Genomic DNA, 16,678 nt, shown 5'->3' on the forward strand with positions numbered 1-16,678 from the left:
TGATCCTTTTAAAGTACCTACTTATAAAAGGATCTAGAGCATGGAATTCCAACAAATCAAAGACATAGTATGACTATAAAGTAATTAGTCAACCATACCAAAACTTTTATATTCTAATGTTTCAAACTGTCATTTTGGAATGCTGTAAAGCAATGACACTGACATTGTTCAAAATGTTCTTGACTTTCCCTCTGACATATCCTTTTGGATGTTCTCAAAGTCAAATCTTTACCTTCCAAAATTGAATTTGCTTTTTGGAAAGTCACGAAGAGTTCAAGTCTACAAAATGAGATGACAAACTGCAATCTGTTTCTAGACAAAACACTAATTGTGTCTACGAAGTAATTAAACTGATTTTCTTATGTGCCTCAAACTGGTTCTGAAAGTAATTTCAAGTGAAAATTTCAGACCTTTGCAGCAAAGTCATCTCTAAAGAAAGTGCCACATGCTTAAAGTAATCATGCTGGGAAAACACAACAAAACAACACAACTCAACTGAAGCTCAACTGAACAGATGTTCATGATAGTAATCTTTTAAAAAATTATACATTTTGTCTGAAGGGGACAATAAAGATCTTTTTTCTTCTGAAGAGAATGACAGATTACTGGGACAGTAAATAAGAATACAGTAAAAGAAACTGAAAGGATTCTAAATGATTGATACTAAGAAATTTAACTATAAATAATGCAAAATTTCTCTCTATTTTCATTAGGAAATTACTGATTTTTTTTAAAAGCAGATATGTTCACATTAATAAAGTTTACAAGGAATATCTATTAGATTATAAAAACCCCTTTAAAGACAACTGTTTGATGTAATTTTATGTTACAATTCCATAAGTGGAATTGGCCAGTCTGTTTTCACTAAGTCAACTGTTAAGACGTCTTTTCTATAACTCATATTCCATGGCAATTCTACTTTAAACTTTTCTTATTTGGAATAAAAGTGGATTTAAAACTCATAACTAAATAAGAAAGGCTGCTTACACTTTTACTTGGTTTTAAATCTCCCAGGTCATCAAACCATAACAAGATATTGACAGTGACTACTTCCAAAAAGTGGCATACTAAACAAAATACAAGTATTGGGAAGGGCTATTACCTGAAATTCAAACAAAACACAAGTTAAAGTTTTTCTAAAATGTCTAATAAGTTTAATTAGTGTCACACTGTAGAATACTAATTACAAAAGTATTTGCTATTAATATAGTAGAATTTTAGGGCAAAAACAGGAGAAAAAAGGACTTCATGGTAATTTCATTTATCACATTTACACTATATTGAGGAATTGATTGCTAGAATGTCTGATTTTATAGCTATTTTCACACATGATTGACATTACTTCCTCAAATTAGATACCTTATTTCAATAACCAATGTATGCAATATTTATATTCTTAGGGTGGTTAACCATTTAAAACCTATAATAAGCTCATTTATAAATTAAACAACTAAAAAATCAGGACTTCCTCCAAAAACCTTATTTGTTTAAAGCTTAGGAGAGTATAATACTTGTAAAATCCGAAGTAATAAAATTGCTAACAAATTATTAAAAATTTAATGAGTCTATCAAATGCCATGAAATTTAACACAGTTGTTTACATAAAAAGAGAATAAAGGTCTTTGCCTTTTTGTCACCATTTCTTATGATCCTGTTTTCCACTCTTCAAAATGTTAACATCTTCCAGTGTTTCTCCAAATAAACGTCACTCTACAGGACCTTAATCACTGATTTTGAGGTTGTTAGGCCTTACAATGATTATAGTAACTTAACCACTATTCTAGAATGGTGTCAATTTCAGAAAAGAAGATGTTTTACTTAACAATATAATAACTGGCATGACTGTTAAGTTTGATGAGGCTAAACACAAAGGCTACGAATGTCCTTTTAATATATATTCAGTATTTACTTCATTACCAGAAGAGAGACTACTTAGTAAAATTTGAAAAAATAAGGACTTCATTCTTAAAGAAAAGAATGACTGACTGGGTAACTCTGACCCAGACAATCTTGGGAAAATATGAAAGCCAATGATTTTCAAACATATTTATAGATATTCAATAATTTAACACAGTTATATTTGCAAGTAAGATAATTTTTTTAATTCCAATATTCATATCAGTTACTTAAATATATCATTACATTAGCTAAAAATCTCCAAAACTCTGTCAAATGATAGTATACTCATGGTCATAACCTTCACTGACTTGTTTCTGCTTTTATAAGAAATGACTTAACAATTTACCATGTCTGCTGTAAACAGTCCTTATCAAGAATGATGCAGCTCTTATATACTGAAAATAAATGACCTCTTATATATATAATGGGAAAAGAAGAAGGGTACAGAGTATTATGTATAACATACTAACTTCTGTGTTCTTAAATGGTATATACATAAATGCTTACAAAAGCATGGAATAGTTTTTAAAGGATACATGGGAAACTGATGGCTGTTGAAAGAGGAAGACAGGGATAGAATGACAAATTTTCAGTATATATCATTTGAATTTTAAACCACGTCCTAGTATTATATACTTTAAATATTAAATTAAAAAATAAAAAGAGCATAATGTGGTGGTTAGCAGTGCAAACTTTTGAGTTAAACTGCTTGGGTTCAAATCCAGGCTCTGCTACTTACTAGCTGTTGACCTTGGGCAATTTATTTAAGTTAAATAAACCATCTTGGTGCATTCGTTTCCTTATCTTGAAAGTGGAGATAATAGAATCTATTTCAGAAAGGATTAATACATTAGTATTTGTAATGCACATAAAACAATACCTGGCACAGATTGAGCAGTCAACAGATACATGTATTCATATACATGTATACATCATACACATACACACACTTTCTAGGAATTTGTGTCTAATTTTACCTGGTGAATTCTAGCTAATACATTCTGGCTTCTTTGATAAATACAGTACTTCAAATTTTTTGATTTAATAAATTATACCAAATTTCCTGATGCTAAACAACTGAATCTATGTTATCTTTTTTTCCCTACACATTCTAGGTTTATGTATCCTCTTGGACTATTTTAAACCACTTGTAAATGTTTTTGCTCCTCTCTTCTTCATTTTTTATTTCATTTATTTCTGCTCTTAAATATTTACTTCTCTCTTCTGCTTCCTTCAAGTTACCTATTCTCTTTGTCTAACTTTGATCTTGATGTATCTCAGCTAATTAATTTTCAGTCTTTCTTCTTCTAACTAAATATCCTCTCTGAAAGTAATGTTTTACCTGCATCTCACATGCTTTGATATGGAGTAGTTTCATTATTCAGTTCTAAATATTTTCTAATTTCCAAAACAAGTCTTCTCTGACTAATTAATTTTCAGAGGTACAATTTTTCCAAATATATGAGAAGGAATTTTTTTGTTTCTCTTTCACTACTGACTCTAATCTTTTCACAGTGTGAACACAGAATATAGTCTAATGATACAGATTTTAAGTTTTTAAAGAATTTTATGTTATTTCTATCAAAGTAATAGTTCATAGTTTAAAACCTCACATAGTTCTATAGGCTTACATACAGAAACTACAGGCACCTACCCAATGTTACCTTACTCTCTATACTGGCCCCAGCCGCATCTCTGTAATTTCTAATAACCTTGCTTATTTAGCTATTTTTTCATTTTTCAAATTTACACATTATTTTCTTCTTACTATAAAAAGTGAAGTTTTAGCTAAACCACATCTCCACTCCTACATCTTTTACAAAGAATTAAATTTTCTATAACCTTGCAATTAAATTTTCTATAACCAAGCATAGAATTCTATGCTTGAAAATCAGATTTACTCATGATTTTGAAGGAATGGCTTCATACGCGTCTAGTTTCCATTGCTCCTGATGATAAATCTACTGTGATTCTGATCCCTGAATTTTGAAGGTAATCTGCCAGCCTTCCCTCCTTCTTCCCCACTCCCTCATCTAGGGTAGAAATCCTGAGAGCCTCACTTTATCCCTAAAAGTTTTAAAATTTGCTTTGGTGTGGGACTTTTTACATTTATTGAGTTAGTCCCTCTCAATGTTATATTTTTTCAAACTTAAGGCTCCTGCCCCATGAGTTCAAAGGTATTTTCATGTTTTGTATCTTTAATAATTTCCTCTTCCCATTTTCTCTGTTCTCTCTTTTACCAGATGGATGTTGAGTCTACTAGATTGGCCTCAAATCTTGTTTGGAAGATACCTCTATTTCATCTTCCAAACTTCTTTTGGTTTTTTATTTCTAATGTATTATAATTTCCGAAAGTTTTCTTACTCTAGTTCTTTCTGTTTGATGGTAGTCTATCCTGTCCTTGTTTAATGGGTGTAATATTAACAACATCTCTAAGAATATTAATCTGTTTGGGTTTTTTTTTTTTTTTGAGGCTTTCTTTTCATTTTTTCATTTCTTTTTCATTTTCTTTTTTTTTTTCTTCCAAGTTCTTATATTTCTATTATACTTATTGTTTTGCTTTTTGCTTTATCTTTCATATTAGAAGTTTTTTCAAATGTCTGGTAATTACTGCCCCAGCGACTTTGGGCTTGGCCATGCTATTTACTTCCACCAATGAAATGTGCATGGACATCACCATCCATGCATAAGTTTTAAATGTGTCTCTGTGGTTTGGCTCTGTCCCTGTTCTTGAGCTTTTCTGCCCTCTGCCAATGTGAAAGAACAACATACTGCAGGTAGTAGCTGTTCACTACAGATCCTAAAATGAGAAGACTTGTGAGCATAGTGGAGCTCAGTGAAGTTGGTGAAATGGCTGCAGATGATCAGCAGTCCTCAGAGTCAAGTGTAAGCAAGAAATATTTGTTGTAAGCTACTGACACTTGTGATCCATTTGTGGGTTAAAATGTGCACATACACTTATTATACATAGAGTATTTCTGGAAGGATTCACTAGACAATGGAAATAGAAGGGGTCAGAGAGAGGGAATCTCAATTTTCATGTTACATTCTTTGGTATCTTTTAATACATGTTCATGGTAATCATTTACTTTTATAATAATTTCACACAAAACATCCCAGTTAGAAAAAGACAAAATGAAAGATCTTCAGGAATACCAAAATGAAAGACAAAACTTCTCTAATTTAAAATTTTTCTAAAAATACTTTTATATTAAGGGAATATATTCTCAATATAAAAATTATGGAAACCACAGAAAGGTATAAATGAGAATAAAAATCATCAATGATGTTAAAAACCAGACATATAATTTCATTTGTACCATTTTAGAGATATGATTCATCACCCTGTATATGTAATTTTGTATTCTGCTTTTCAGTTTTACATTATAATAAGCACCTTACAGTGTTAAGAATTCACAAACCTCACTTTTAATTGCTATATATATTCCACCATACAGATATGTCATAATTAGCTTAATTATTCCCTTAGTGTTGGACAAATGTATTGATTCTAATTTTTTTACTACCTTAAGTAATATCTCAATAGACATGTGTAGGCATAAAGCATTTCCTGTATTTATGATTTTTCTTTAGAATACATTCCTATTACCAGAATTGCGGGGTCAAAAGACATGAACATGTTTAGGCTTTTAATACATACTGCCAGACTGCTTTCCAAATAAATTACATGGATTTCCACTCCTACCAGTAATATCAAGACAGTCACATCATTGAGAATCTTTTTTTTAACTTCAGCTCACATGACAGGCAAAAACTGGTATATCAGTAGCTGTTGTTTCAATATTTCTCATTACTAGGAGGCCAAATATCTTTTCACATGTTTATTAGTTATTTGTATTTTCATTCACACAAATTATCTGTACCTTTTCACGTGCTCATTAATAAAAGTCTTAGTGCTTTACCAATTGATTTGCATATATTTTTTTCTATTTTATTAAGCTTAGAAAGTCTAGTTTCTTTGTCCTTTTATACAGCACACTACATAATAACATATCAACAACTCTTTCCTTCCATGCCCTAACTAGCATAATATCCATCTAATCGCTGGTTGTACCTCAAAATCATCCAGATTCAATTAATAGAAGATGGACCTAGATAGATGTATTTTTTAAAAACGGAAACTGAAAAGGTGAAAACAATGCATTATATTCTAGGATAGGATGATCATTTTTTGTTTTCTTCTGGTGGCCCAAAAGTTGCAATGAACTTGACTGTTTCTTAAACTCTATCTTCACACTTAAAGGTGGGGGGTTGGGGGGGGAGGGCGGGGGGGCGGTCATACAATAAAGAATTTTTGAAATAAGATGTCACTGTTCATTATGGGATTTTATAAAAGCCACATCTCTTACCTGGTTGGAGAGTACTAGGAAAAGACAAGGTGACTTTTTCATCTTCATTCTGATAGTTGAATCCTGTAGCATGTATTTCTGGAATAGAAAAAAAAAGTTACTTCACAAACCTGACTGGACTGGTAAGACCAAATCCAGAATGCAACAATTAACATTTTCAAGAGCAAAACATCTACTAAAACTAAATATTCTTATTTTAATAAATTAAGTTCCTATTAACAAGCGTATCATTTCAAACTAATCTACTTTAGGCTATGTAACCTAAATTAAATATGCTCCTTAAAAACAATTACACATCCTATATTAATTTACAAAACTTTTATGACATAAAGCTACTATAAATGAGAAAAGGTTTTCTACCAGATTCCTAGAAACACTTCATTCTCATCTTTGTGTGACTATGATACTGCTTTATATGTTGCAGTCTTACTTAGGAACACTGAAAGATTGAGCAGATTGCCAAGATTCGTATTAAAAGATAGTTCATTGAAAGTTCTGTCCCCTACCCAAACATAGGTAACAATTCCACCAAGGTATACTTACTTCCAGGGAAATTCTTTGTTGTTACATTTTACAGAAATAAAAAAGGTATTAGAGGTGTGTGGATTAAATTAAGGCTTTGATTTACTCCTTACCAGGAGTGAGAAGAGAATGATTATTTAATGGATACTTCAGAATGCTTAGTTGACACTTCAGGAAAAGAGCAAAACAGATCAACTCCCAACCACATCACATTCCCATTCCGAAAGAAAAACAGCCCAAAGAGGTAGCCTCAATAAACATATGAAAAGATGTTCAAGATCTTTAACCATCAGGCAAGTCAAAACCACAGTGAGATACCACTTCATACCCACTAGGATGAGTATAACCAAATAGATAGATAATAGTAAGTTTAAGGGAGGATGCAGAGAATTTGGAACCTTCATGCATTGCTGGTAGGAATGTAAAAATGTTTCCAAATGCTCTGGAAAACGGCCTAGCATTCTTTAAAAGATTAAATACAGAGTTACCATATAACCCAGAAATCTCACCGCTAGGTATATATCCAAGAGAAATGAAAACATACATCCATATAAAAATTTATACACAAATGTTCATAGTAGCATTATCCACAACAGCCAAAAGGTAAAAACAACCCAAATATCCATCAATTGATGAACAGATGAAATGTGGTATACAATGGAATATTATTCGACAACAAAAACAAATGAAGTGCTGATATATGCTACAATATGGATAAGCCTTGAAAGCATCATGCTAAGTGAAAGAAATCAGACACAAAGGCCACATATTTATATGAAACATCCAGAATAGGCAAATCTATAGAAACAGAAAGTAGATTAGTGGTTGCCTAGGGCTGGAAGGTTATGCAGAAATGGGAAGTGGCTGCTCATGGGTACTTTCTTTTTGGGATGATGAAAATGTTGTAAAATTGATTCTGACGATGGCTGCACAACTCTGTGAATATACTAAAAACCACTGAATTGTACACTTTAAGTGAATGAATCGTGCGATATGTGAATATAATGTCTCAATAAAGGTGTTACTAAAAGAGAGGTAGCCTTATTAGTCACAGGGTTAAGTTTGATATGAGTTAACAGTGATTCAGATTTAGTAACATTCTGTGAGCCAGGCAAGATGCCCACAAATCACTCTTTTTTAAAAAAATGAATCACACAAAGATTAAATTTCCAATGTTTCTAATACAAACATGTCTGTATAAAGCCAAAATCTTTACAAAACCAGAAAGAAACCATGATTTCAGATTTTTAAAAAACTTTAATCAATTATCTCTCATTTTACAGATGAAGAAATGAGGCATATAAAGCTAATGATTTGCCTAAGGTCACACAAGTGGACTAGAACTCAGTTCCCTTCCTACTCCAATTGCCATAATTCTTAGTACTATATCATAGGTTAGCTCCTAAATTTGAACAGAAACTCAAGACTTGGTATACATATATTACTGATGAAATATCTACTGAAACAATGACTTTTGCTGGCAGAAACCTGAGATATGCTCTAACTTGATCCCCAAGAATAGAATTTTAGCCTACAGGGAAGCAAGAAACACTTCAAGGGTTAAGAATGAAACAATCCCGAATTGTACCGCTAGATTATATTCTATAGCAAGTGCTTCTGAATGTACATATTAACTATATTACATGTGTACAAAAGAGAGCAAAATTTCCTCCAAAATTCTATCTTAGTAAACAGAGAGTAATCATATATTTGAATTCTTAAAAAGTCTCTTGTATTATGGCATACTCTTCCAATTACTTCATATTAGACAACATGCTACTTGGCAAACGTACATTAGAGTTTGAAATAACCTTGGTCAACTGTAGTTTTGGATATTCTGTAAATGGCACCATCATTTATCTAGTGGCTCAAGCCAAAAATATGAATCATCCTAACTCCCTCCCCTCTTGTCTGTCTCTTATACCACAATCCAAAAAGCAAATTCAACAGCCTATACCTTTAATTCCAGACTTTTCAACGTCTCCACCACTAGCGTCTAGGCCAATGTACCATTATTTCTCTCCAAGACCACGACAATAGCCTCTTAACTGGTCTGTTTCCACTTTTACTGCCTTATTATCTGTTCTTCACACAGCAGCTAATCAGTGAGATCAAAGCCTCTAATGGAGTCCTAAAATATTCAGAATGAAAAACTAAATCTGCTTGAGCTACGCAATTGTTTCTCGCAGAGGACAAAAGAAAAAATTTGATAAATCAGATTTCATTAATATTTAAAACTTGTGATTATCAAAAGACACTATTAAGAAAATGACTAGACAAACCACAGCTCAGAAAAAAATAGTTTATATTTATGACAATATCTAGACTATACATAAAAACTACAACTCAATGATAAAAAGACAGACAATTCAAAACATGGGCAAGAATCTGACACTGGACTTAGCAATCAATATAATTCTAGATATGTTTCCTCAGGCAAGGGAAACAACAGCAAAAATAAACAAATGGGATTACACCAAACTAAAAAGGTTCAGCACAGCAAAGGAAACCATCAATAAAACAAAAAGACAACCTACCAAGTGGGAGAAGATATTTTCAAATGATATATCTGACAAGGGGTTAACATCCAAAATATACAAAGAACACATATAACTCAACAATAACACACATAACTCAACAACAAAAAACCAAAACGACCTGATTTTAAAATGGACAGAGGAACTAAATAGACATTTTTCCAAAGAAGACATACAGATGGCCAACAGGCACATGAAAACATATTCAACATCACTATTAGGGAAATGCAAATCAAAACCACAATGAGATATTCCCTCACGCCTGTTAGACTGACTATTATAAAAAGATAAGAAATAGGGGGGAGGCTATAGCTCAATGGTAGAGTACATGCTAAGCATGCACAAGGTCCTGGGTTCAAGCCCCTGTACTTCCATTTAAAAACAAACAAACAAACAAAACTATTTTGCCCGCCCCCACAAAAAATAATAATAAAAATTTTTTTTTAAAGGTGAAAAATAACAAATGTTGGCAAGGATTTGGAGAAAAGGGAATCTTTATCCACTGCTGGTGGGAACATAAATTGGTGCAGCCCCTGTATGGTGTATTCCTCAAAAAATTAACAGAACTACCATATAATCCAGCTATCCTACTTCTGAGTATTTATCCAAAGAATACAAAAACACTAACTCAAAAAGATACATTCATCCCTATGTTCATCACAGCATCATTTACAATAGCCAATATATGGAAACAACCTAAGCACCCATCAACAGATAAATGAATAAAGATGTGGTATACATAACAATGGAATATTACTCAGCCATAAAAAGATGAAAGCTTGTCATTTGCAACAAAAGAGTGGATCGTGAGGTTATTATATTAAACTAAGTAAAATAAATAAGATAGAAAATAACAAATACCATATGCTATCACTCGTATGTGGAATATAAAAAACTAGTAAATAACCAAACAAGGCCAAAATAAAGGAACAAACTAAACCAAACATGCAGATACAGAGAACAGAGTATTGGCTACCAGAGCTGGGGTGTAGGGGTGGGTGGTGTCTGGGAAAGGGCAAAATGAGTAAAGGAAATGAAATTTTTGGTGGTGAGCACACAGGGTATACAGAAGAAGAAATATAATGGTGTACACATGAAGCATATAACAAAATGTTGTCGAGGATGTGGAGCAGTAACTAGAACTCATATTTTGCAGCTGGTGCCTCTTTGTTGTTCCTCAAAGACCACAAGCATTCTCCAACCTCAGGGTTTCTGCAACTTCCTAGAAAGTTCTTTCCCCAGTTATCTACACATTTTATGTCATTCAGGTCTCTGCTCAAATCACTTCTTTAGAGATCTGTTCCGTCACCTTAAAGAACAGTCTTCATTTGACATCCTCTTATTGTGATTTCGACTACTTATCACTACTTTACATCATATATTTGTTATTATCCCTTTTCAAATTGAATATATATGTATCTGGAATGTTGATTCTTGGTTTTGTCCACCACTCTACCTCCAATGCCAGAACAGTTTCTGGCACATAGTATGTCCAGTAAATATCAACATAATGAATAGATCACTTCAAAAAGCAAGAGACTAAGCAATTACGTCATAGAGAGCAACAATACTATCCATATGATATATTAATATAAAACCAATTTATTAATGTTATATGAATGGGGATTTATGGCTAGGGAGAAAACTTCCAGTTACAACATAATTTAGTGATTCAAGAAAGGATCTATGTCAAATACCTTAGAAGATAATATTTGCTCTAGAACAATTAGATTGCTCAAAGAGTAGAAAGCCACATATGTAAAGTCTGAATATTATGCTTCCTTGAAGTACAGAAGAAAAGACAGTATTTCTAAATTAATATTTATATTAATTTAATACTGATATCAATAAGTTTATATTAACATATTTATAATTTAAAATGTATACATATAAATTGAGCATTATAAGTAGACACTTTGCTATGTCATTTATAAATGATAAAATTAAACCTAACCAAACTTAAACCTTGACTAAAAAACTTTCTAAAAAAATCTTTAAAATGGGAGAATAGAAATCTTGTAATTGGGCATACGTGGTTATTCAACTCTCTAAGCCTTCGTTTTCATACCTATAAAATTAAAATCATTGCCTGCTCCTTAGTTATCTGAAGTTTATAAATATACTTTATGTAAAGTGCTTAGCATAGTGCCTGGTTATGTTATTAAAAAAATAAAACACTTTTTTCTAGATCATAATATATCTAACACAGCTCTGTATTAATTCAACTACAATTAATTCATTATACCTATATAAATAAGGAACATAAAAATAATTTGCTGAAATTACTTATCACAGAGAGCTACATTTCAGAAAGAAAATTAAATAAAAAATTAATTAAAAATTAAATATAATTGGCATTTTCAAATCTGTAGACATATACATATCTGGATATAAGCATGCATGCACTGAAGTGTGTATGTTAGTGATCTACTAAATAGAAGCAGAACTTGAATACAACCATAACATATGTAAAGCCATAACAAGAAAAATCTTACAGTCAAAACTACTACAATATTCACTTTGACTATTAAAGTTTACTAATGACACTAGATACCTACAGAGTTTATTACAAGACAGACCTATAAATTGGATTTTAAATGTATTGTTTTAAAAAGCAATTGAGATAAACAAGTTTCTACTGTATAGCACAGGGAACTATATTCAATATCTTGTAGTAACCTATAATGAAAAGGAATATATGTACATATATGTATGACTGAAACATTATGCTGTACACCAGAAATTGACACATTGTAAACTGACTATATTTCAACAACAAAAAAAATTAAAAAATAAAGCAATTAAGATATAATTTTGACTTACAATTTTAAAAAATTCAGAACTATGTACACAGTATGCTATCATTTATGACCACACACAATACATATGTATATATAGATATATACACAAACACACGTATATATATTCATATATCTATAGATATATGTAGCTATATAGACACACACACATATGAACATAGGTACGTAAATGCACAGAACATCTGAGGAAGGATACATACAAAACTCTCCTGTCTCTCGTCAGGAGAGTTGGGAGGCCAGGAAGGGGGGAAGCAGGCTTAGTTAGTACTGTACACCTTTTGAATCTGGCATCATGTGTATATATTGACTATGAAAGCTTTACATATTTACAAAATCTTTTAAAAAATATTCCTTTGGACCCTGGTCAAATTTTTATGACAAGCCCATTTATCAAACAAATCTAATGACTAAGTGCTCTCATTCTGGGTTTTCCAAGTATGACTTATTGATAAGGAGGCACTCTTGCCTAGGTCTTTAGGATTCAGACCAACCATAATTCAAAAACCAGACTCATCCTTAGAGAACACAAAAGGTGAAGTAGCTCAACTTGTTTGCACAATCAGCCAATGCAAAATGCTCTTAACTATTAAAAAAAAAAAGCAAACAGTCTTAATCATTGTACCACTTAGTCTCTGCCAAAATTTGTGAACCTCTCTCATGTAAGTTCTTCTGGAATATACAGTTTGTTTTCTGTTCAGCATCTGTGTAGGCATGCTATTTGGTCCAGCATTTTTCCTTTAAATTACCCTGCTCAGTTCCACAAATACTAGGATCTTCAGGAAACAAATGCATCAGTTTCCCTGGCCCCTTCATGAATTTAGTTCACTCACCTCATTGTAATTTTCCCCCTCTATGCTGGCCTTCCCCACTCTGTCACTTAATATGTTAAGTCTGGTTCTCCCTTCTGCCTTAACGGGCCTCAAGGGGGATACAATGCCTTCTATTTAGTAAGCACATACCTCTGTGAGGGAACCTATTGTTGTTTAAACCGATTTGTATTATCAACGAATAACACAATGAGTAATTATAAGGTAATTCCTGCTTTCCTTATTTAAAAATATCTAGGTGAAAGTTTCTCCTAAATGAAAATTTGCTAAATACATCCACATGCGCTTAAATCCTATATTTCAATTTAACCTTTTATTCAATCTGTACTATGCTACGTAAAGCAATAAACAAAAATTAAAAAACAAATAATAGCTTCCTTCCTGTGACCCGCAGGCTTCCTGTAAGGTCTCACTGATTCTCTGATCTCCTGGATTAACAACATAAGCAAAATTACCTTACCTAGATACTGAAGTGTCTCACATTTTTTCAAATTTAAATAATACCAGTTGTTATCAAAATAGAATATATTTTAAAATACTACTAAACTTATAGACTGTTGACCAAAAACTTAATCAATAGAGACTAAAAGTATCATTTCTACCTGTGAACTACCAAATGAAAAACTACAAAGCAGTGGGGAAAGGATAATGTTCTAGTAAGTGGTATTGGGACAAAAGAATTTCCACTGAGGAGTAAAAAAAACCAAGCTGAACCTGGATTCATACCACACCTATGAAGCAGATTATGGAAGTCAAAACAATAAAGCTTTTAGGAGATAATACAGGAAGATATCTTCATGATGTTGGAATAGGGAAAAACATTTTAAGGACATAAAAAGCAATGATCATAAAGGAAAAGAATGATAAATTTGACCCCACAAGAATTAAGAACTCTGCACATTAAGAGGCACCATTAAGAAAGTGAAGATGCAGAAGATATCTGTTACACACAAGTGGTAAAGAACTTACATCCAAAACATAAAAAGAACTCCTTTAAATTGTAAGAAAAAGACAAAGAACCCTGTAGAAAAATGGATAAAAAAACTTTAGTAGACACATCACAAGAGGAAATACTTACGTCCAATATACATATAAAAGGTAACCAAGCTTATTAAAATTAGGAAATAAAAAATTAAAACCTCAATCAGATACCCAACAGGTTAGCTAACAGCAATAAATCTAAAAATATCAAGTGTTAAAGAGTACATGAAACAGCTGGAACTTACTTCTGGAGGTAGTATAACTGATATAGCCTGAAGATAGGTTATACCCTACAACCTAGCAACTCCACTCCTAGGCATACGCTTTATGGAAAAGTCTGCTTATGTGCACCAGGCTAAACATTAAGAATGTACATATAGCAGCATTGTGCACAGTAGCCTCAAAATGAAACAACCCAGATGTTCATTAATGCCCACCAAAAGGAAAATAGATAAGTACATTTGGTATATTCCTATAATGGAATACAAGAGAGTGACAAAAAAAGAATAAACTCCAGCTACACAAAACATAGATAAATCTTTAAAACTTAACAGTGAGTAAAAGTAACCACACGTATTTACTATGTGATTCCATTTACATAAAGTACAAAAAAAGGGCAAATTTTAAGCTACATCATTCAGGGATTTACACTTACATTGTCACACTACAAAGCAAGCTAAGAAAAGTATTACCTCAAAAGTCAAAGTAATGTAATCTCCTGGGGGAAGGAGAGGATGTGATCAGAAAGGGGCATGAGAGGTTTTTAGGGTTACAGTACTAAGCTATGTAATTGCTATATGTACTTCTGTGCTTGCTTCAGTGGCACATATACTAAAATTGTTATACATACTTTTTGTTGTACATGATAATTTTCACAATAAAGAGTTTTTTTTAAGGAGAGGGGGTCATACTAAAAACAGATGGATATCTTCTATCCTAATCCCAAAACATTTCTTACAGTGTTTTAAACACGGCTGGACAGATTAAGGGATGAAAGCAGTTTACACCATAGATGCTAAAAACAAACAAAAAGTCCATTAATCACTCTCAATAGAAACTCCTAATAAACAGATATAGATAAAAGTTCAGTGCTTGCAAGTGATAAGACTACAGGTCAGGAAAATCCAAGACAGTCAACTGAGAAACTACTAGAAATGGTAAGAAAATTTAGTAAAGGTAGCATGATAGAGAAATCAAGAGCCTTGTATATCTTATAACTAAAAGACATAATGGAAGATAAGACCCCATTCATAATACCCGTCTATCCCTTCCCACCCTCCGCCCCCTTGGCAACCACAAGTTTGTATTCTATGTCTATGAGTCTGTTTCTGTTTTGTATTTATGCTTTGTTTGTTTTTGTTTTTTTAGATTCCACATATGAGCCATCTCATATGGTATTTTTCTTTCTCTTTCTGGCTTACTTCACTTAGAACGACATTCTCCAGGAGCATCCGTGTTGCTACAAATGGCGTTATGTTGTCGGTTTTTATGGCTGAATAGTATTCCATTGTATAAATATACCACCTCTTCTTTATCCAGTCATCTGTTGATGGACATTTAGGCTGTCTCCATGTCTTGGCTATTGTAAATAGTGCTAGTATGAACATTGGGATGCAGGTGTCATCCTGAAGTAGGGTTCCTTCTGGGTATATGCCCAGGAACAGGATTCCTGGGTCATATGGTTAAGTCTATTCCTAATCTTTTGAAGAATCTCCATACTGTTTTCCACAGTGGCTGCACCAAACTGCATTCCCACCAGCAGTGTAGGAGGGCTCCCTTTTCTCCACAGCCTCTCCAGCATTTGTCATTTGTGGATTTTTGAATGATGGCCATTCTGACTGGTGTGAGGTGATACTTCATTGTAGTTTTGATTTGCATTTCTCTGACAATTAGTGATACTGAGCATTTTTTCATGTGCCTTTTGATCACTTGTATGTCTTCCTTGGAGAATTGCTTGTTTAGGTCTTTTGCCCATTTTTGGATTGGGTTGTTTGGTTGTTTCTTATTAAGTCGTATGAGCTGCTTATATATTCTGGAGATCAAGCCTTTGTCGGTTTCATTTGCAAAAATTTTCTCCCATTCCGTAGGTTGTCTTTTTGTTTTACTTATGGTTTCCTTTACTGTGCAGAAGCCTGTAAGTTTCATTAGGTCCCATTTGTTTATTCTTGCTTTTATTTCTATTGCTTGAGTAGACTGTTCTAGGAGAACATTTTTGAGATGTATGTCAGATAACGTTTTGCCTGTATTTTCTTCTAGGAGGTTTACTGTATCTTGTCTTATGTTTAAGTCTTTGATCCATTTTGAGCTGATTTTTGGGTATGGTGTAAGGGAGTGTTCTAGCTTCATTGCTTTACATGCTGCTGTCCAGTTTTCCCAACAGCATTTGCTGAAGAGACTGTCTTTATTCCATTGTATATTCTTGCCTCCTTTGTCGAAGATTAGTTGACCAAAAGTTTGTGGGTTCATTTCTGGGCTCTCTATTCTGTTCCATTGGTCTATATGTCTGTTTTTGTACCAATACTATGCTGTCTTGATGACTGTAGCTCTGTAGTATTGTCTGAAGTCTGGGAGAGTTATTCCTCCAGCCTCTTTCTTTCTCTTCAGTAATGCTTTGGCAATTCTAGTCTTTGATGGTTCCATATAAATTTTATGATGATTTGTTCTAGTTCTGTGAAATATGTCCTGGGTAATTTGATAGGGATTGCCTTAAAGCTGTAGATTGC

General features: G+C 32.8%; 1 protein-coding gene across 3 annotated transcripts in view; it reads right to left on the reverse strand.

Annotated features, from left to right (window-relative positions):
* NPEPPS (aminopeptidase puromycin sensitive) overlaps nucleotides 1–16,678 on the reverse strand; it is an 88,387-nt gene that overhangs the window by 33,075 nt on the left and 38,634 nt on the right. Inside the window, exons 1-2 of one of the 3 annotated variants that reach the window (XM_064496003.1) lie at nucleotides 6,270–6,347; nucleotides 988–1,102 (exon numbers count right to left, since the gene is read on the reverse strand). Coding sequence is in view for 1 of the 3 variants with exons in the window: in XM_011000731.3 (XP_010999033.3) it covers nucleotides 6,270–6,347 (78 nt within the window). In the remaining 2 variants the exon portion in view is untranslated. Of the gene's footprint in view, nucleotides 1–987; nucleotides 1,103–1,626; nucleotides 1,922–6,269; nucleotides 6,348–16,678 lie in introns of those variants that run through there. The other 2 variants (XM_064496002.1, XM_011000731.3) reach the window with 2 other exon arrangements.

Source organism: Camelus dromedarius, chromosome 16, assembly GCF_036321535.1.
Source record: "Camelus dromedarius isolate mCamDro1 chromosome 16, mCamDro1.pat, whole genome shotgun sequence".
NCBI lineage: Eukaryota > Metazoa > Chordata > Mammalia > Artiodactyla > Camelidae > Camelus > Camelus dromedarius.